At 47.8% G+C, this 20972-nt stretch overlaps 1 protein-coding gene and 1 long non-coding RNA gene across 8 annotated transcripts; one reads left to right on the top strand and one right to left on the bottom strand.

Annotated features, from left to right (window-relative positions):
- The first annotated feature begins 1 nt into the window (after position 1).
- LOC111527084 lies at positions 2 to 4896 on the top strand. The gene is made up of 4 exons (XR_002726566.1): positions 2 to 62; positions 321 to 411; positions 2499 to 2554; positions 4759 to 4896. It is a non-coding gene; the product is annotated as an uncharacterized LOC111527084 (long non-coding RNA).
- Positions 3543 to 20958, bottom strand: CNTROB (centrobin, centriole duplication and spindle assembly protein). 7 transcript variants are annotated; one of them, XM_023193264.2, is made up of 20 exons: positions 20274 to 20957; positions 19731 to 19801; positions 18854 to 18942; positions 18531 to 18612; positions 17931 to 18087; positions 16901 to 17017; positions 16566 to 16682; positions 16118 to 16216; positions 13173 to 13409; positions 12681 to 12827; positions 9694 to 9827; positions 8989 to 9114; positions 8606 to 8768; positions 7097 to 7355; positions 5381 to 5532; positions 5126 to 5189; positions 4778 to 4948; positions 4486 to 4618; positions 3957 to 4029; positions 3543 to 3730 (listed from the first exon to the last, which is right to left on the bottom strand). In XM_023193264.2, the coding sequence occupies exons 3-20, from the start codon at positions 18939 to 18941 to the stop codon at positions 3605 to 3607; spliced, it is 2445 nt and encodes an 814-aa protein (XP_023049032.1). In that variant the 5' UTR covers position 18942; positions 19731 to 19801; positions 20274 to 20957; the 3' UTR covers positions 3543 to 3604. The 7 variants fall into 7 exon arrangements, with proteins under 7 accessions (XP_023049032.1, XP_023049033.1, XP_023049028.1 ...); XM_023193265.2 differs by having other exon boundaries at positions 18858 to 18942; positions 20274 to 20956; XM_023193260.2 differs by having other exon boundaries at positions 18858 to 18942; positions 19731 to 20146; positions 20274 to 20864.
- Between the last annotated feature and the right edge of the window lie 14 nt (positions 20959 to 20972).

Genomic DNA, 20972 nt, shown 5'->3' with positions numbered 1-20972 from the left:
CCTCCACCTCCCAAGTTCAAGGGATTCTCCTGCCTCAGTCTCCCGAGTAGCTGAGATTACAGGTATGTGCCACCACACCCAGCTAATTTTTGTGTTTTTAGTAGAGATGGGGTTTTGCCATGGGCTTTTGCCATATTGGCCAGGCTGGTCTCGAGCTCCTGATCTCAGGTGATCCGTCTGCCTCGGCCTCCCAAAGTGCTGGGATTACAGGCATGAGCCACCGTGCCCAGCCAATATATAGTTTTAAAAATCAACGTTGTTTTACTCACCTCATAATATGGTTAAGTCAGTATGGTGCCCTTTTTGGATTGTGTTTAAAGAGCTGTTTCAGGAAACATTCTCCAGACTGTGCTTCACGTCAAGAAAAATGCAGGGCGTATTGACTGACGGCGGTAGGCGGGAATCCAGCAGGTAATGAGGAGAATGAACTGAGTGTTCACTTTACCAACTATTAAAAACAGTAGCAAACCATTACCTGCCAACGATGATAGTGTGCCACGAATCTGCGAGTTTGGTCAAACCAATGTTATCCATTTGAGGTAAAACATAGAAAAGCAAGCATTTCTATACGTGGGTAAACAGACAAGGTTGGAAAAGCCCCCAAGCCTGGGGCTGCTCCTGTACCAGTGCACCTCTGGTTTCTCCGCCGGTGCATGCCAGAGAGCGGTCCTGACACAGTTGAGCAGGGCAACCCATATTTCTGGTCATTCATCTTCATCTTTTCTTCCTTTGCCCCTCCCCTGGGGGCTAGAAAGTTACTTAGGTGGAAGCAAAATGCAAACATTAGTACAAAACACTCTATGAATCCACATCCTATCATGTCTATAACTCAGGGCCAGATAGAAGGGCCCTGCCTTCCTCTCAGAATCCAGTAAACTCTGTCCCTCGAACATTCACTTTGCACCTGCCATCACCACTACCCTGCACTGTGTGCCAGAGCTGAGAGCTGTGTTTGAGTCTCAAGGTAGGATATCCTCTTCCAGTCTGAGTTTGACTGAGTGCTTTTCAGTGTTTGTACCCTGAATTTGGGGCCTTTTTAAATTTCATGTCTATGTTATTTTCTTCCCTAGTATTGTTTTTCTTTGTCCATTTTAGTGAGCATTAAAATGGAAGTTTTATAAACACGGTTTAATTTTCTTGCCAGCAGTCTACTTTTTTTTTTTTTTTTTCTTTTTAGACAGAGCCTTGCTCTGTCACCCAGTCTGGAGTGCAGTGGCGCCATCTTGGCTCACTGCAACCTCTGCCTCCCAAGTTCAAGTGATTCTCCTGCCTCAGCCTCCCAAGTAGCTGGGATTACAGGTGCCCACCACCATGCCCGGCTAATGTTTTATATTTTTTAATAGAGACAGGGTTTTACCATGTTGGCCGGGCTGGTCTCGAACTCCTGGCCTCAAGTGATCTGCCTGCCTCGACCTTCCAAAGTGCTGGGATTGCAGTGTGAGCCACCGCGCCCAACCTGAATTTTTTTTTTTTTTTTTTTGAGACGGAGTCTCGCTCTGTCGCCTGGACTGGAGTGCAGTGGCCGGATCTCAGCTCACTGCAAGGGCCGCCTCCCGGGTTTATGCCATTCTCCTTCCTCAGCCTCCCAAGTAGCTGGGACTACAGGCGCCCGCCACCTCACCCGGCTAGTTTTTTGTATTTTCTAGTAGAGACGGGGTTTCACCGTGTTAGCCAGGATGGTCTTGATCTCCTGACCTCGTGATCCGCCCGTCTCGGCCTCCCAAAGTGCTGGGATTACAGGCTTGAGCCACTGCACCCGGCCCTGAATTTCAACTTTTAGATACAGGGCGCGCATGTGCAGGTGTGTTAAATGAGTATATTGCACCTAGGTAGTGAGCATAGTATCATTAGGTAGTTTTTCAACCCGTGCCCCGCTTCCTCCCTGCTCTGGGAGTCTGCAGTATCTGTTGTTTCCAAGTTTATGTTCACATGTGCTCAATGTTTACTCCCACTTAGGGGAACATGTAGCATGAGGTTTTCTGTTCCTACACTAGTATGCTTAAGATTATAGCCTTCAGCTCCATCCATATTGCTACAAAGGACATTATTTCATTTCATGGCTGTGTGGTATTCCATGGTATATATGTACATTTTCTTTATCCAATCCACCCCTGATGGGCATCTGGGTTGATTCCATGTCTTTCCTATAAAGAACAGTGTGGTAACGAACATATAAATGCATGTGTCTTGTTGGTATAATGACCTGTTTTCCTTTGGGTATATATCCAGTGATATGATCGCTGGAGGAAATGGTACTCCGTTTTAAGTTTTATGAGAAATCTCTAAACTGCTTTCCACAGTGGCTGAACTTCCATTTCCACTGGCAGCTATATAAACATTCCCTTTTCTCTGCAGCCTTGCAGCATGTTGTTTTTTGACTTTTTAATAAGTCATTCTGACAGGCATGAGATGGTATCTCATTGTGGGGTTTTACATTAAATTGATTTGCATTTCTCTGATGATTAGTAACGAGCATTTTTTCAAATGTTTCTTGGCAGCTTGCATGTCTTTTGAGAAGTGTCTGCTTATGTCCTCTGCCCATTTTTTAATGGAGGTATGTTTTTTGTTTATTGATTTAAGTTCCCAATCGATTCTGGATGTTAGACTTTTGTCAAATGCACAGATTGAGAATATTTTCTCCCATTCTGTAGGTTGTCTGTTTACTCTGTTGACAGTCTCTTTTGCTGTGCAGAAACTCTTTAGTTTAATTAGGACCCAGCACTCTAGTCTTTTACACGTTTCAAAGCCATAAGTGTGAAGACTATAGCAACAGTATGTCTGCTGGCTGGAGTAGAATCTGCCAGTCTGAATCCTATGAATGCAACCTGAAAGAATTATTTTCCCCTTTTTTTTCTTTTTTGAGATGGAGTCTCGCTTTGTTGCCCACGTGGAGTGCAGTGGCGTGATTGGCTCACTGCAAGCTCCGCCTCTTGGGTTCATGCCATTCTCCTGCCTCAGCCTCCCGAGTAGCTGGGACTACAGGCGTCCACCACCATGCCCAGCTAATTTTTTTGTACTTTTAGTAGAGACGGGGTTTCACGTGTTAGCCAGGATGGTCTCGATCTCCTGACCTCGTGATCTGCCCGCCTCAGCCTCCCAAAGTGCTGGGCCACCACACCTGGCCTATTTTCCCTTAAAAGAGAAAACTTTCTCCCCAAGAACCAAATTTTAACTCAAACTCTTTATACAATAACTTACTCTTATTAAAGTTTGGGTCTTTTCTGATTATTAAAGTAACATATACTTGTTTTAGAAAATTTGGAAAATACAGAAATGTATTAAACTAAGAATCACCCATAATTCCACTTCCACCCAGAGTTCATTGCTCTGCAGGTTTTAGCTTTGTCCACTGAATCTGAGCTAGTCCAACTTTCCAAATCTTGTCATAGACCAACTTCCAAAGCATTCACATCTTTTCCCATAGGAAATGACATCTAAACATGTAACATATAAAAAAAAAGTACTCAAACCAAATGTTTCTTTACAAAGTGATTTCCTACAAAACCTCTATTTTCCAAATTCCTATGAGCTAGAGACTCGGATACAGACTACTGAGCGTTTATTAAAATAACAAGAGAACAAAGAGGAAAGAGGGTAAGGGGGCTCATCTCCAGACTCCCCCCCGGCTCCTCATGCTACTCGGGGCATGGTGCCCACTTTTCTTCCGTGCGGGAGGTTTTTCAGTCTTGGGGGCTGTAGCAGGGCGGCGAGGGACAGACTGGGAGGGAATCTGAGAGTTGAGGGAAGAGAGAGGAAGAAATCAGCGTCAGATCCTCTCGATTCCCCACACCACCGAGGAAAGGCACGTGGAGAGGGCCAGATGAGTCGCAGGGAGGAAAGGCCATGCTGCAGAACGCGGGGGTGGAATGGAAGGGCCAGCCAGGAGTGCGCAGAGGTGAAGGAACTGGTCAGTGAGAGCCCTTTTCTCCCCTGGTCCCTGCCTGACTTTCCCTCACCTCTTTCCGGGGGATCTCACCCAAGCGGGAGTCTATGTTCCTTCTGGGGACATTATCCCCTTGGCCATCAGTCCTGCCACACAAATCAAAGGTATGAGGATGGGGAGCTCCGTCCCCCCGGTTACCAAATACTGGATGGAAGAACCACTCCCCAATTCTATCTCTTAAGATCAAACTCGATAGACCTGGGCATCAACTGGGAGGAGACATTCGTGGAAGCAAATAATGAGTTATACTAGCTAGTCAAAATTCTAGGATTCTGAGTTTTGAGCTGAGGGGTAAAGAGGAAAAAAACAAAGGTAAAGAGACCCAGGGAAAAGATTTTTTTGTTTAGAAGAAAAAAGCAATAGGAAGAGACCAGAAAGGTGTGGGGCAGTAAGAGAAGAAGATCTGTGGATCCACCTCTCATCCTTCACTTTCCTTCCCAGAAAGGGACAACGACTCAATTCAGGGTAAAACACACCCACTCCACTCCCCATAATCCAGCTTCCACCCTGCGAATCCTTCCTCCTTTCTCCCAGGCTTGTACCCGCTGTGTTCCAGCCTCTTCAGGTAGAGCAGGAGATCCTCAGCAGGCAGAGCCCCCCAGCCCCGAGCCTGGTAGAGTCGCAACAGTTGAGACACCTCCATCAGCTGCCTTGGGAATGTGAGCCCATCTCCACCTGACAGACATAGCAATAATCACAGGTGTCATCCTAGGGCCCCTCTCCCCAGCCCTCAGCCCATTTCCCCAGGAATTCAGAAGGGCAGTAAGTACCTGTACTGGATACACACTCAGGACTGTCCCTCTTTTTTTCCCTAGTAAACCAGGACATACTCACCTCTCTCTGGGGAACCACTGCTGGGACCACTGCCTTGTGAATGGGAGGACGGAAGCTCCTGGACCCGGAAAAGACTGGATGCCATGGCTAAGGGAACTTTGGTTTTGTGGACAGGGGGTGGAATACGTGGCACTTGAGGGGCTTCCTCCCAAGATGGGGCAGTCAGAGGACCTAGCAAAATGAAAGAGAGCCAAGAATCAGGACATGGGGCAAAAAACCAAGGAAGTCTCACCATCCAGCATTCATAAGGCTTTATTGCCTTTGCCAGCTCCTAAAAATTCATCCTAGATAACCAACTCCGATCTTTCCTAGGCCCCAGCCCCAACTTTCTTCAGAGTTGGAACTCACCAGACTTAGGGGGCAACAGATCGACAGCAGGGTTCTCATTGTTCTGGGACACTGTCTCCAGCAACTGTGGGTGAATAAGATAGTCAAGTTACCCAGGGACTGATAGAGAAAAAGGCCTAGGGATCTAAGAGAAGAAGCTGGGTCGAAGAGTTAGTCATAAACAGGGAATGAGGTCAGAGTCCCGGATTCCCAGAGCAGAAAGGAAAAGAGAAAGGGAAGAAGAAAATGAGCTAGTCTGGGTGGAATCTCTCTTACCTGGTGCAAAAAATTCTTGAGGCCCTCCAGCTGAGCAGGCGGCAGCCCTTGCTTTAGGAGGCCCTCCCCGTCAGGTCCAGGATCTTCCTCAGGGAATGGCCTTTCTGCCCTATGGTTGGGATGGAAGGCCCCAAGTGCAGAGAAGGCCCCAGCTATAAAGTGAAACAGGTGTGGGTGGGTGCACATGTGCTCAAGGGGGAAGCGGCTCCTCCACAAATCAACTCACCTAATACTCAGAAGAGAGGGGCCTATTAAATGTAAGAGGAACATCACTGCTAGAAGATGAAGATGGAGGTTTAAAGGAGCTGGAGAGGGAAGGGTTGGTTGCAGGTGACTGGGAGATAGCACAGCTGAACTCTAAGACAGAAATATAGAAGGAGAAAGCTGTGGTACTCAAACTCTAAACAAATACCTTCACCAACTCCCTGAAGAATGGAAATGAGTAACACCCATGTTCTGATCTCTTCCCCAGAATATGCCCCATTCTTTTATTATTCTCACATAATTAAAAAATTTTTAATTGTGATAGAACTAATCTTTTTTGTTGTTGTTTTTTGAGACGGAGCCTATATCTGTCACCCAGGCTGGAGTGCAGTGGTGCGATCTCGACTCACTGCAACCTCCGCCTCCCGGGTTCACTCCATTCTCCCGCCGAGTAGCTGGGACTACAGGTGCCCACCACAACGCCCAGCTAAGTTTTTGTTTTTGGTGGAGACAGGGTTTCACCGGGTTAGCAAGGATGGTCTCGATCTCGTGATCCGCCCACCTCAGCCTCCGAAAGTGCTGGGATTACAGGCGTGAGCCACCGTGCCCGGCCTCATTTTTTTTTTTTAAGAGACAGAGTCTTGCTGTCTTGCCCAGGCTGGAGTACAATGGCACCTTCTTAGCTCACTGTAGCCCCAAACTCCTTGGTTCAAGCAATCCTTTTGTCTCAGTCTCCCTGAGTAGCTGGAAATTTGGGTGTGTGCCACCACACCCAGCTAATTTTTTATTTTTTGTAGAGATGAGGTCTCACTATATTGGTCAGACTGGTCTGGAACTCCTGACATCAAGCCATCCTCCCACCTCAGCCTCCCAAAGTGACAGGATTACAGGTGTGAGCCACCGGGTCTGCTCCACCCCTCATTTTTAATTCGACCTAGGTTGTCATGTTTGTACCACACAGAACACCTCCATCCACTCAAATCACAGCTGACATTAAACTAGGAGTGGACACCACACCCAAGGTCAGCCAGTCCAATCAGATGGCCTCTAAACTGGACCTAAAAACTGAGACACCGATGTCTCTCTAAATGCCTAGAGGCTCAGCTAGAGTCAGTATCATAGCCACAGCTGGTCAAACTCAGGTGTGAACTGAAGTTATGAGGGGCAAGAACCTTGGATGCTGGTCTAGCAAGAAAAAAGAGCAGATGTGCAGGAGAGGCAGACCCAGGAGACTATGCAGGCCCACAGAAAAGGGCCAGCTAGCTGCCTCAGTTCCTGATAGTGCCCGTTCCCAACTCCAGTTCTCATGAAGTCCAGTGACGCCACACTTCCATGAGATCTCAGTCCCTTTATGTGGACCAATGTGAGCAGATTTCTGCTCCTTGGCAACTTGTGATCACTAAAGGCATCTGGGAAACTAAATGCTCAAGTACCAGAGAGAAAGCAAGGTATGAAAGAGGGAACCAATTCATGCACAGAAGGGGAACCCCAGTGACTTCTGTCCCCAGTTACCTGTGGATGGAGTGAGGTCTGGTTTAGGCTCCAGGGGTTGGAAAGAATGTTGGCTCTGAAAAGAGGGGCCCAACAGGAGGCTAAGATCTGAGGAGGAACTGCAAAGAACAGGAGGTGCTCCAGGTAGCTCGTCCCTTGCTTCCCGGCTCTGCTGCAATACAGGCTTCAGGGCCACGGCCACAGGAGGCATAGTCCAGACCGTCCTCTCCTCCTTCTCCGGTTCCTGAGGCCCGGGGCTGGAGGGTCCAGCAGGAGGAGCCTGACCAGGAGAAAGGCAGAAAGAAGGGTCAAAGTGCAGCAGGTTTAAAGAAGTAAGACATGGTACAAACACTTTCGTAAGATTATAAATTTCCGGGTGCAGTGGCTCACACCCGTAATCTGAGACACCGATGTCTCTCTAAATGCCTAGAGGCTCAGCTAGAGTCAGTATCATAGCCACAGCTGGTCAAACTCGTGTGAACTGAAGTTATGAGGATTCATAACTTCACTGGGAGGATCGTTTGAGGCTAGGAGTTTGAACCAGCCTTGGCAACATAGACTCCATCTCTACAAAAGATTTAAAAATTAGCTGGGGGCAATGGCACGTGTGTATAGTCCCAGCTACTCGGCAAGCCGAGGAGGGAGGATTGCTTGAGCCCAGCCTCGGCAAGAGAGTGAGACCTTGTCTTAAATAAATAAATAATATATAAATAAATAAAATTAAAATTAAAATATCCTAATTTTTTCTTCTTTTTCTTTGAGATGAGGTCTTATTATGTTGCCTAGGCTAGTCTTGAACTCCTGAGCTCAAGTGATCCTTTTGCTTTAGCCTCCCATATAGCTGAGATTATAGACACACCACCACACCTGCTAGAATTTCGTAATTAAAAGAAGAAAGTGGGAAGTACCAACATATTAAGGGCTAGGAAGTGAGACTCCCTACTCCACTCTGGGGCAGGACTTGGCAACAATTTTTGGCCCTTTCCGTCATAATTAATTCAGCTGTCCCTCCACAAAACTAGTACCACATATCATTTGTCCCCTCTTGGGACTGGGAGACTAGAGTTATGCCCAATGGAATGGGGCCAGTCTGAGTAAGCTATGGCCATGGAAAAAAGATTTTGCTGAGGCAGTTGTTATTTATATATCAGTTGTTATTAATATATATGTTATTTATATAAATATATATGATATATATATTTATATATCAGTGGCAGTAAAGTCCACTGATTTTTTCCCCCGATATAGGCCTTAGGAGCTGAACTTAGTACTTCCCTTGGGAGGGAGCTAGATTTCCAAAGAAGGAATCTAGAACATAGTTCTTGCTGGGTATGGTAGCTTATGCCTGGAATCCCAGCACTTTGGCAGTTAGAGGTGGGAGGATCACTTGAGCCCAGGAGTTCGAGGATGCAGTGAGCTATGATCACACCAGTATACTCCAGCCTGAGCAACAGAGTGAGACCCTGCCTCCAAAAATAAAAATAAAAACAGAACACAATGGAGAAGCTTAGCTCACGGGGCAATGCTTACTGAAGGGTTGGGCGGTGGGAGAGTGGTGCTGAGCAGCTGGTTGGCCTCATCCCAGTGGGCCTGCAGCATGGCCTGCAGTCTTTCCACCAGCTCCACCCGCTGCTCCTCCAGCTGCTGGTTCCCATTCTGCAGTTCGCGCACTCGCGCTTGCTCCCGGGCCAGTCTGAAGAAAAGAGAGAAGTGACTCAGGGCCTTTAAGGAAGCAGAGACTTGGGGGCTAAAAAGAGCCAGAAGGGAATGTCGGACATCTGACATTCTGAAAGAAGCTGAGGCCCATGTAGAGGCCAGACCAATCAAGGGAGCAGCTCTTTAGCGTTCTCAGTTTGGACTCTACCCATGGGAAAGGGGCTGGGGCCTGAAAGGGGCACTCTGGGGACCAGGACCTGAGCTCGTAGTCCTCAGCCACCTGCTGTTGCCGCTCCTCTCGCTCTGCCATTTCCACCTTGAACTGAGCTAGCTGACTGGCTAGCTCCTGCTGGTGCTGTCCACTTAGGTCCTGCAGCTGCTTCCTGCAGGGCACAGGTAGGAGAAGAGGACTGAGACTGGAGACAGAAGAAGTGACCGAGAAAAAGACATCATGTGTGCATGTGACAGTGACCCAGATAGCCAGTCAGGTAGCCTGGCCATGGCACAGGAAGCAGCAAGGACAAAGCTGGGGTCTTAGGATGGGTTCCTCAGAAGCAGAGACTTAAATAAATTTATTTTGGGAGCATTTCCAGAAAATCTTGGCAGCTGAATGGGGGTGAGAAGTGAGGCCGGGCTGGGAGGAGGCTCAGTCCGACAGAGCAGCTCTGGAGACAGCGCAGGTCATACCTCAGCACTGTCTCAGCAAAGGAGCTGGACCATCTATCATTCTGCACCCATCAGTTCTTAGTTAAGGGCTACTCTCTATGGGATGAAAATTCCCACGCACTTCTGGCTTTCCATGAATACATGAAGGCAGCCCTCCCAAGAGAGACTCAGGGCCAGGCTGACGGGAGTTAGCGCACTCTGGAAGTCACAGTGCTGGACCATGGCAAAGGGATTGAAGGGAAACTAATGATACCTGTTGTGGCTGAGAGAAGTGACACCCAGTGAGTCCCATGTACCTGTGATGTTCCCTGAGGGAGGCTGCTTGCCGTAGGCTGCTCTCCTGAGCCTGCGCCAGCCGCTCTGTCACCCGTTGCTCCAGCTGCACAGCCAGCTCCGACTCCAGCTGGATCCGCTGGCTTTCATACCGGGCCTGGGAGTGAAGGAAGGTGGGATAATGGCCCAAATCTGTTTGGGCTTACAAGAGGATGGCGGATGTAATGTAGACAAAATCCAGTACAAACTTTCCCCTCATATGAGATGAAGAACAAGAATTTTGCCTCAAGGAGTGAAAGAGGTTCCCTTTCCTTATTAAACCATGAGATATTCACACTTTAAACATACATCAAAGTGAAAATGACTTTGGGTGAAAGACATAAATTTCTTAGCTAAAATGAATGTTCGATAGAGCAATCAAATCCATTCTGTGTCTGAGATAACATACCCTGAGTAGAGTACCTGAAAGCCAGTAGGCATTCAATGTTAGTGCCTCTTCCTCCTTAAGCAGTCAACCTCTAAGTGTCTCCATTTTCTCAGCCACAGTCCTTCAACTCACTAAAATCTGATTTCCACGTATAGTACTTTACCATAAAGAATTCAATTTCTTTTCTTTTCCTTTTTTTTTTTTTTTTTGTTTTTGAAACGGAGTTCTGCTCTGTCACCCAGGCTGGAGTGCAGCGGCGTGATCTCAGCTCACTGCAACCTCTGCCTCCCAGGTTCAAGCAGTTCTCCTGCCTCAGCCTCCCGAGTAGCTGCAACTACAGGTGTGTGCCACCAGGCCTGGCTAATTTTTTGTATTTTTAGTAGAGACGGGGTTTTTACCGCGTTAGCCAGAATGGTCTCAATCTCCTGACCTCATGATCTGCCCATCTCAGCCTCCCAAAGTACTGAGATTACAGGTGTGAGCCACTGCGCATGGCCCAAAATAACTCAATTTCTAAATCCAAATAGTGGTTATTTCTCAGCCCCTACTTTTGAGAAAGGGTCTTGCTCTGTTGCTCAGCCTAAAGTGCAGTGGTGTGATCATGGCTCACTGCAGTCTTGACCTCCCAGACTCAAGTGATCCTCCCACCTCAGCCTCCAGAGTAGCTGGGACTGCAAGCTCGTGTCACCACACACAGCTAATCTTTTTATTTTTTGTAGAGATGGGGTCTCACTATGTTGCCCAGGCTGGTCTCAAACTCTTGGACTCAAGCAATCCTCCCACTTCAGCTTCCCAAAGTGCTGGGATTACAGGCATGAGCCACCACACCTGGCCCTGTCTTTTTTGAGACTTGGTCTCACTCCTGTTACCCAGGCTGGAGTGTAGTGGTGTGATCACGGCTCACTGCAGCCTCTACTTCCAGAGTTCAGTTGACCCTCCCACCTCAGCCTCCCGAGTAGCTGGGACTACAGGTCTACAGGTGCGTGTCACTATACCCAGCTAATTTTTTGTGTTGTTAGCAGAGTTTAGGTACTGCCATGTTGCGCCCAGGTTGGTCTTGAACTCCTGGGCTCAAGCAATCTGCCTGCCTCAGCCTCCCAAAGTGCTGGAATTCCAGGTGCGAGCCACCACACCCAGCTGCTTTCTTAGTCTTTATTGCATGTGATCTCATTGTAGCACCTGATGCCCTAGGTCAATTCTTTTTTTTATTATTATTATTTTTTGAGATGGAGTCCCACTCTGTTGCCCAGGCTGGAGCACAGTGGCGCAACGTGGGCTCATTGCAACGTCCGCCTCCCAGGTTCAAGCGATTTTCCTGCCTCAGCCTTTTTAGTAGCCGGGACTACAGGTGCGTGCCACACACCTGGCTAATTTTTGTATTTTTTAGTAGAGATGGGGTTTCACCATGTTGGCCAGGCTGGTCTCAAACTCCTGGGCTCAAGTGATCTGCCCGCCTTGGCCTCCCACAGTGTTGGGATTACAGGCATGAGCCACCACACCTGGCCAAAGGAGTGTGGCTCTCAAATGCCGGCCTCACTGGTACCTCCTTAAGTTAACCATTTATAAGGAACATAGCCTCTCAGAATGGCTTGCACCTGGAAAATTCATCAATTTGTCCTTAACACACATTTTATACATAAAAACCGAGGCCCATAAGGGTCAAAATTCTAGCTAGAAGTCAAACTAAGTGCCCAGTCCTAATGCAGTATTCTTTCCTCTTCAATGCTGTGTCTCCACCATGGGCCAGAACACAGCTCTCTCCAATCCTTTCTGTATCCTGTAGATCAGCAAACTACAGCCCAATTCAGCCCTCCATGGCCTGTTTATATAAGCTGTACTAGAACACAGCTGTGCCCATTTGTTTACGTACAGTTTGTAGCAACTTCTGTGGTATAACAGCAGACTTGGGTAGTTGCAGCTGAGACCATACAACCCACAAAGCTAAAAATATTTACTGTCTGGACTTTTACAGAAAAAGTTTGCCATCTCCTGTTCTATTCCACAGCAAGAGACTGACTAGTCTGAATTTAAAATTCAGTATGTTAGCTAGATGGAAAGTGTTTTTCAAAGTGTAATTATATCTGACAAACAATTTCTGAGTACAATTCTGTGCCAGGCCATGTGCTGTTATGGAAGTTTCGTAAGTAAATTAAAAAATCATTGCCCTCCTGGGTCCCTGACCTACTCAGAGAAATTAATACAAGTTATTCAAGTAAAGAGAATTACAAAGCATATAGTTACGATTGGAATCAAGTCTCTGACAAAAACTTTCACCTGCTCTGTCAACCCACTAAGTGTGGTGTCATCTCTTAAAATAACATAAGGTATCTTTAATAGATTTAAATCTATTTAATCCTAAAAGTAACACTAGGTCAGTCTGATATATTGTGGGAAATGGTCACTCAGTGAGAAATGGCTCTGAGTTTGGGACAGAAAACTACCCAAAATACTACATAGAAACTGTTGATGGAATTAAACCCCAAATCCCTGAACTGGGAGTGTCTGCCACAACTCCTGAGGGGTCCCTCTGCCTCAGATCTACTTCTCGCAGAACAAAACCTCAAGAACCCTCTGCCTTCTGACCTGCACCAAGCTCATTTCCAGCTGCAGGGCATCTCTCTCTCTCCGAGCTGTATCCAGCTCTCCTTCCAGCCGCCGCACCTCAGACTGCACCAACGCCAACTGGTGCTGGGCCTCCCAGGCGGCCTGGGCTTCCCTCTGGCTCTTCTCCTATGAAAGACAAATCAAATGTACATAAATATGTCATTTCCTATCTCCTGGTTACCTCCACTCCCCATTTCATCCTCCCAAACCCTAAAACCCAAGCTTCGCCCTTCTTCTCCCATTTGTCTTATTTTCCCGTCCCTGTTGAATTTCAGTCTTTGGCCTTTCATGTATTCAAAACCCCAGCCCTTCCTGCTGGCCCTATACTCTCAACTTTGTCTCCCACACGTGGCTCTCTACTCTCCATTCCTGCCTATATATATCCCGCATATTCTAACATTCCATCCCATTCAATCATTTTGCCCTTCATCTATTCCCTAGTTCCTCAACTCTTCCAACTGCCACTTTTACCTTCTCCCTTTCCAACTGAGCCTGGTTCTCCTCCTGCAGCACCTGGTAGTGTTCCTTAAGCTGGTGCTCTTGCTGGGCCCAGGTCTGCCGTTCTTCTTCTAAGGCAGCCTGAAGAGTCTCCAACTCGCGATGCTCACTCAATTGCCCAGCCCGAGCTGCATCCCGCTCTTCCTGCAGGGCACAGCACCGCTGCTGTTCTGCCTCCAAGCTCAGGGTCAGAGCTTGCCTTTCCTCCTCCTACAGCCACAGAAGAAAACCAAGCTCCTTAATAGGCTCTTAATAGGCTCTTCAGCAATCTGCCCTCTGACCCTCAAACAAGGTGCCTGCTGAGAATTATGCTCATTAAAAACACAATAATTAGGCTGGGCACGATGGCTCACACCTGTAATCCCAGTACTTTGGGAGGCCAAGGCAGGCAGATTACCTGAGGTCAGGAGTTTGAGACCAGCCTGGTCCAAATGGTGAAATCCCGTCTCTACTAAAAACACAACAATTAGCTGGGCATGGTGGTGGGCGCCTGTAATTCCAGCTAGTTGGGAGGCTAAGGCAGGAGAATCGCTCTAACATGGGAGGTGGAGGTTGCAGTGAGCTGAGATCACACAACTGCACTCCAGCCTGGGTGACAGAGCAAGACTTCATCTCAAATAAAACCTAAAAAACCCCACAAGAGTTGACAGGCGCAGTGGCTCATGCCTGTAATCCCAGCACTTTGGGAAGCCGAGGCAGGCAGATCATCTGAGGTTAGGAGTTCGAGACCAGCCTGGCCAACATGTCTCTACTAAAAATACAAAAATTAGCTGGGCATGGTGATGCACACCTGTATTGCCAGCTACTTGGGAGGCTGAGGCAGGAGAACTGCTTGAACCTGGGAGGCGGAGGTTGCAGTGAGCCAAGATTGTGCCACTGAACTCCAGCCTGGGCAACAGAGCGAGATTCCATCTTAAAACCAACCAACCAACAAACAAACACAACACAATAGTTAACAAGCTCATAGGACTATAATAGATAAGAGCAGCTGTTCCAGAGCCAATCTTAGGTTTGAATCCTGCTTCTGGAATTTACTATGTGTTCTTAGGCACACATCCTTATCTGTAAACTAGAGGTTATAACAGGGTCTGCCTTCTGAACATTAAAGTAAAAAGCATATGGAAAGCATTTAGCACAGCATCAGGCACATAGTAAGTGATTTGTTTTTCTAAGACCACCAGAGCGAGCACAAAAGAACCAGCGAGTAGGCAAGGCTAAAAGCAAAACTGCAAATTTATTCTTTGGTCATCTAGCTTCAGGGACCGGAGCTGGGGGAAGGGGGGGGGGGTTTCTAATACAGTCCCAACAAGAGTGGGGGCTGAGACAGCCCGCCCCGGGCGCATCTGCTGGGAGCGACTTTTCTAGGAGTGGAAGGGCATCTGCTGGGCATGTCGGGGGAGGGGGGCACTCCGCAGGTGCCACCAGGTAAATCTTGGTCTCCTCGGATTGACATCACCTGGTGCATGCCTGATTAATCTGCACCTTCCCAGGCGTCAGCTGCATTCTCGCACACATGGGAAGAGTTGGTGGTGAAGAAGAACCCGGAAGTGCACCATCCTGCCTCCGTTCGTCCAAACAGTAAGTACTCAATACACAATAGTTACCACCATCATCATCAAAAGAAATTCCACTAAGACTAGAATATCCAGCCTACAATCATGAACCATCATCCATCATCAGGACTGTCAGATATATATAGCCTGTTAAGACTACTAGTACCAGCATGCATGTAGCAAGCATGCGTTATGCATGCAACAAGTTCCAAACCCGGCTACTAATTCATATGGCTAATCACCTTATCATTTCAGCTCTAAGAGAGTTGAGTGAAATGGCTGGGTATGGTGGCTCACATCTGTAATCCCAGCACTTTGGAAGGCCAAGGCAGGCAGATCGCTTGAGGTCAGGAGTTTGAGACCAGCCTGGCCACCGTGGTGAAACCCCGTCTCTACCAAAAAAATACAAAAATTAGCTGGGTGTGGTGGCATGCACCTGTAGTCCCAGCTACTTGGGAGGCTAAGGTGGGAGAATCGCTTGAACCCAGGAGGCAGACGCTGCAGTGAGTTGTGATTGCACTACTGCATTCCAGCCTGGACAACAGAGCGAGACCCTGTCTCAAAAAAAAGAAAAGAAAGGAAACTTGAGTTAGTCAATTCCATACCTTTTTTGGCCATGCCCTACAGAGTTCCCAAACCAGATTGAAAAAAATCATCCAGGAAATTTCTGAAAAGATTTGGGTTCCACCACATATCTACTGAATCAAAACCTCTGCAGGTGAGTCCCAGAAATTTTTATATTTTATTTTATTTATTTTATTTTATTTTATTTTATTTTTATTTTTATTTAATTTAATTTAATTTTATTTTATTTTTTCGAGATGGAGTCTCACTCTGTCGCCCAGACTGGAGAGCAGTGGCGTGATCTCAGCTCACTGCAACCTCTGCCTGCTGGGTTCAAGCAATTCTCCTGCCTCAGCCTACCAAGTAGCTGGGACTACAGGCATGCACCACCATGCCCAGCTAATTTTTTGTATTTTTTAGTGGAGACGGGGGGTTTCACCTTGCTGGCCAGGCTGGTCTCGAACTCCTGACCTCGGGATCCACCCGCCTTGGCCTCCCAAAGTGCTGGGATTACAGGCATGAGCCACTGTGCCCGGCCTATATTTTAAAATAATTCCTCAGATGACGCTAATGTTCTAATGAGGATACAATTTGCAGAGTTTCTCAAACCGACTTGGTAGCAGAGCCTTTTTTTTTTTTTAATAGAATATCTAGCTGAATTACTGTTCTAAGGAACACACTTTGGGAAACAGTGCTCTGGTGCAACTCAAATTATAATCTCCCACAATCCACCAATAGCCCATAGCTCTCTAGAAGTAATTAACAGCTTCCAATGGAATTAACCCAGTTCAATCTTCTCACCAATGTCTCTCTTTCCCGTTGCTGCAGTCTGGCACTTTCCTGCTCACGATTCAGGGCCTCCATGGCCTCAGAAAGGCTTTGTTCCAGGCGGATTACTGTCTTTCAGGAAGAGAGGAATACAGGGCAGAGGAACTGTGGGAAATCTGTGTGTGCTATATTTTATAAAGCATTGACAATGTAAACTTGAAACTTCAGAGTTAACTAAATGACTAAGGGGCCAGACAGAAGACTACATGGTGTGGGAAAAATCAAGAAGTCATTGATGATGCAAGTTGGACAGCAAAAACGGTTAAAGGAGAAGAAAGGAGGGATGAAAAGAAATGTCAGGACAGCCACTACAAGACTGAGGTCAATCTGTTGGGAACCCTAATTCCAGAGCTATTTCTGCCCCTTTCCATCTAGAGATCTGTGACTCAGGTTGTAATGCCATATGCTCCAGGGTGCTCACCTCCTGCTGCTTGCTTCTGGTGAGCTCTGCTGCCTGGCGTTCCTCTTGAAGTCCCCTGAGAACCTCTGTCCGCTCAGCCTCATGCCGGTTCCAGCCCTCCACCACACGGGCCAGGGTCTTAGGTAGGGCAAGTAAAATGGAATTTCAAAATAACTTTTTTGCCCTCTTTTTACCACAGGGGCGGGGTCAACAGCCATCTTCTCCCAACAGTCAGCAAACCAACCCCTTGCCCAGCTCTCAGCATGCGCCAAGAAATACTAGTTGGCCACCCCCTTGTTTATTATTCCTTAATGCTCTTCATGGCGAGACCCACCCACATTTTGCTACCCTGGTACCTTGTCCAGTTGCTCAATCATGGTATCTTTCTTGCGATCGGCAGCCACAGCCACGGCTAATTGTTGCTGTAGCTCTAACACTCGGGTCTGCAGGCTCTGAATATGGCGCTCACAATGCTGGGGAAAAGGGTGAGGAGTCTGGGTGTTGCCCATCTTTCCTATGACCACAGCACCAAACTTTCCAGTTCCTCTAGTGGGGGAATGGGTTGGCACCAAGAAGCCTGGGTCCCAAGAACAGAATAGTTTTGGAGAGGGAGAATCAGGAAAATTCTGAAGCAAGCACCTTGAGGCTCAAGATCTCCATCATGTTTCTGTAGCTTTTCAGGAGATTAGTGCTTAGATTCCAGGCTCCTCGTTTTCCTGGATCTCCTGAGTAAAAATCCCATAAACCTTTTGGCAGAGGTGCAGCAGCCCACACAGCAAAATGTGCAAAGTTACTCCTACCTTCAGAAGCTCATTGGACACAATGAGTAAACACAGCAAGGATAAAGGGGAAAGCCTTTCATTCATGCCAAGGGGTTTAACATAGAGAAAGAGAGGCTTCCAAAAATGGCAACCAAGGATTTTGACTTTCCTCTGCTTTGTCTATTTCTCTGTCCCCTTCAGACACTAAGGCAGAGGTTCACAGACATAAAGGCTCAGTATATCACCAGTAGCTGTAAATCCTATGCACAAGCTAGCAGAGTTTGTGTCCACTCAACAAACACTGAGTGTGTCTGTGTTATGTATATTCTAGACCTTAGGCAGCCAGTACTAACACAAACAAGATACGGACCCTCAAATTTTAGAGACGAGAAAAAAACAAGATATATCAGAACGATAAGCTATATGAAGGAAATAAGAGGGCGATCTGACTGACTACTTGGAAGGGAGGTGGTGCCATATTAGTTGGATGGTCAAGAAAGTCCTCCTCAGGAAAACATTTGAGTTAAGTCCCAGCTTTCAGGCTCTTCACCCTCAGCCCTTTTCAACACTTGGATCCCCTCTTTCTAATCTTTGCTGCTCTCAAAAGGAAGCCTTTGCATCTTACCTTGCGGCGGGTATGCTCTGAATCCAATGCATCTCTCAGCCCCTGACAATCTGGGGGATTGAGTGGAGGCCCTGGTCGAAGGCTGGTGTAGCGGGGAAACAGCTCCTCCAGGGCTTGGGCTGAGCTAGATGGAGACAAGTCTTGCAGGGGCCGGGTGCTGAGCAAATCAGGTAGAGAATGTTAGGGCCGGGAAAGCTTTTGGAATCCACTTGTCCAACTGTGATATTCTACAGATGAGGAAACTGAGACCCAGAGAGGGCAAGAGACTTGTCCAAAGTCGTAAAGCTACATAACCATAGCGCCATAAATAACACACAGGTCTGGGATTTGCTTAAAGGTTTCAGCAGAAACAAGCTAACTCTTTAGAGGGGAAGAACGACTGGAGGTTAAGAGAAAACCGGGTACCAGGCAGCAAATACCCGTGTTCCTGAAGGAGTAAAGTGGGTAGGAGACAGTAGAAAAAGGATGAAAACTGAAAGCTAAGTGATAAGCCTCTTGGGTTCTTAAGAGGTACAAAAGCAATAAAGGGAGAAATAAGGAACAAAACACTTGGATTTCCAAGAAAGCAAGCAAGCTAGGAGAACCCCAAGAAGAACTCACTTGAGCAAGGTGGCTGTGCTATCACTGTCAAAGGAGTCCTCTTCCCGTCTCTCTGAGCCACCGCCAGGAATGAGGGGATCCCCTGCAGGCAGCCAGAAGGACCCCAAAGCCACAGTCAGGTAATGACAAAAACAGAGGCCACTTGAAGAAGAGAAAAGGCCTTCCTTTCCAGTTCCCTCACTCCTTCACCCCCCCTCCCAAAGAAAGGGAGACTTTTCTCCTGAAGTCTCTTGCTCAGAGGTTTTCCTCACTGCTTCCTCTGTCCACTTTCTCCCACCCCTTAAATCTAGGTTCTCCTTCATAGTTCTAGGGAAGGGGCTTACTCACGATAGGCTGTATCACGTGAGGTTTGGAGCATGGTCTGGAGCTGACCCCGAACACTTTCCATCTCAAAGATATGCTTAGAACCATCCTAGAAAAAAAACCACACGGAAGTCAGATACAACCTGTGTTATCTGTCGCCTACCTATTGCCAGGGTAGAATTTTCACTCCAGCACTTTGGAAAACAAGAAAAACCAAACATATACAATAAGGGATGTCCTAACCTTGAGTCAGAAATTCAAACACTACAGAAGCCAGAAAGATAATGTAAATAAGACAACTGAGGAGGTATAAGACAAGAATTGTGGAGATTCTTGCCAATTCAAGAACAAATGTAAGGACTGTGTGGCTTATGGCTATCATTTCCACACTCTGGAAGACCTAACCAGTCTGCAAATTGACTATGACACCTTTTCTATACAATACTACTAACTATCTTCTCTGTAACATGTTGTAGTTGACTAAACTACGTCTTAATGATGTACATGCCAAAGTTGGAACCATACTATCAAAATAGTGTTGAGCTGGAAGGATCTGAGCCGCTATCCTAAGTCCCTAGTTCCCTCTTGGCATCAAGAAACCTTCCCCATTCCAAGTGCACAGGAAATAGCTCACCAACCTATCCCATAGGTTTGCTGTATCTACTCGCAGCAGAGATGTCTCTCACAAAAAACACTAGGAAGTTCCATAATTTTCAAATTATAGTGTCCCAGGTCACTCCCTCCCTCATAAGCATGACTGCCTATGCAGTTAAAAGGAATATGAAATCCAACAAGAAGAGTTCAAATCTCATCAAAGCTTTTTATTTTGACCAACCCCAATCCCAAGACTCTCTGGTGTCTGGTGCCACAGTGGTCTCCAAGACACACTTCCCTCACCTTTTTCTTCAAGTTGTTTTCCAATCCGACTGACAAGCTTCGACTCAATTCTTGGGCTAAGCCGTCTAACCCTTCATGAGGCGGGGAGGTGGAGGGTAAATACAGTTGGGCTCGGGCCTCCGCCTGCCGGCTGAGGCGCAAAGAAGCATAGAGCTGGGAGGTCACTTCAGACGACACTTGGTTGAGCCCAGGGGGTTCTGAGGAATCACTCAGGAGATCCTCTGCCCCGAGGGGTGAACTGGGGCTGTCAGCTGATGTTGCCATGAATACAGGGAAGAGACTACCGGAGACAGCACAGAGCTGGGAGGTTCTGCTTTAGCAAAGTCAAGGAGGAAAAGTTCACGGAGAAAGATTTGGGTGAAGGGAGGAAGACTCCACGCCAAGGATCCTTGGTGAATGAAGGGCATCGAGGCTTTCTGGTTAGAGGAAAGGTTTCCACCAGTTCCAGGGCCCATGGGAGTGGGCAAAAGCATCCCTTTCCCCAGCTCCTGGGAACAGTGTTAAGAGGGTGCAGCGCAGAGGGGGTGCGGACAGAAGACCTACTGTGGGACAACAGCGCCGCTGAAGCTCCTCTTCCCAACTACGGAGTGCTGGAAGCTGCAGATCAACTCCGGAACAGGCTATCCCCGGTCAACTGAGCTCTTAAGTTCTCACGCCCAAAACGTCTCAACGGAAACGGACCCAAATCCACTAGGGGCCCATTTTCTGTCCCCCTTCCCTACTTGTCCCTCAACTGGCTCCAGTCTCAAGAGAGGGAGGAAACTCAACGCTCCCCCGCCTCTTCACCCGTTCTACCCAGGGTCAGCTCCCTTGTACTTTCCCTCCGACCCCTCCTGGCAAGAAAGCCATAGCAAGCTTCCTTGCTCCCTAGAATCTCTCCCTCCCCACCACCCCAAAAGAAACTTTGTGAACCCTCAGTCACGCCCTAAGTCGTCCCTAAAAAGCATGCCGCCCTCAAGCCTAGCCCGAGATCCTCTACCCCGACGACCTCCCGGTTCCGCCTACTCTCCACCCTTCCAGTCCTCAGGCCCCAGTTTGCCAAAGTGGGGGGCAAGCGATTGGCCTCCTCCCCTGAGATCCCCCTCTCGCGCCTCCCACTGTGCTCAAAACCGTTGGCAGCCTCCCGCGCACTGTCCACGGCTCCTCCTCGCTCGCCTCGATGACGTCACCCGCCCGCGAGACCACGCTCGTAGACGCTCACACACTGTATCCTGAGCGTCTGGCCGCGCGTGCGCGGCTCCG

This window comes from Piliocolobus tephrosceles, chromosome 16 (genome assembly GCF_002776525.5).
Source record: "Piliocolobus tephrosceles isolate RC106 chromosome 16, ASM277652v3, whole genome shotgun sequence".
Lineage (NCBI taxonomy): Eukaryota > Metazoa > Chordata > Mammalia > Primates > Cercopithecidae > Piliocolobus > Piliocolobus tephrosceles.
The sequence above is the reverse complement of the archived record's forward strand: the minus strand, read 5'-3'. Positions and strand labels throughout refer to the sequence as shown.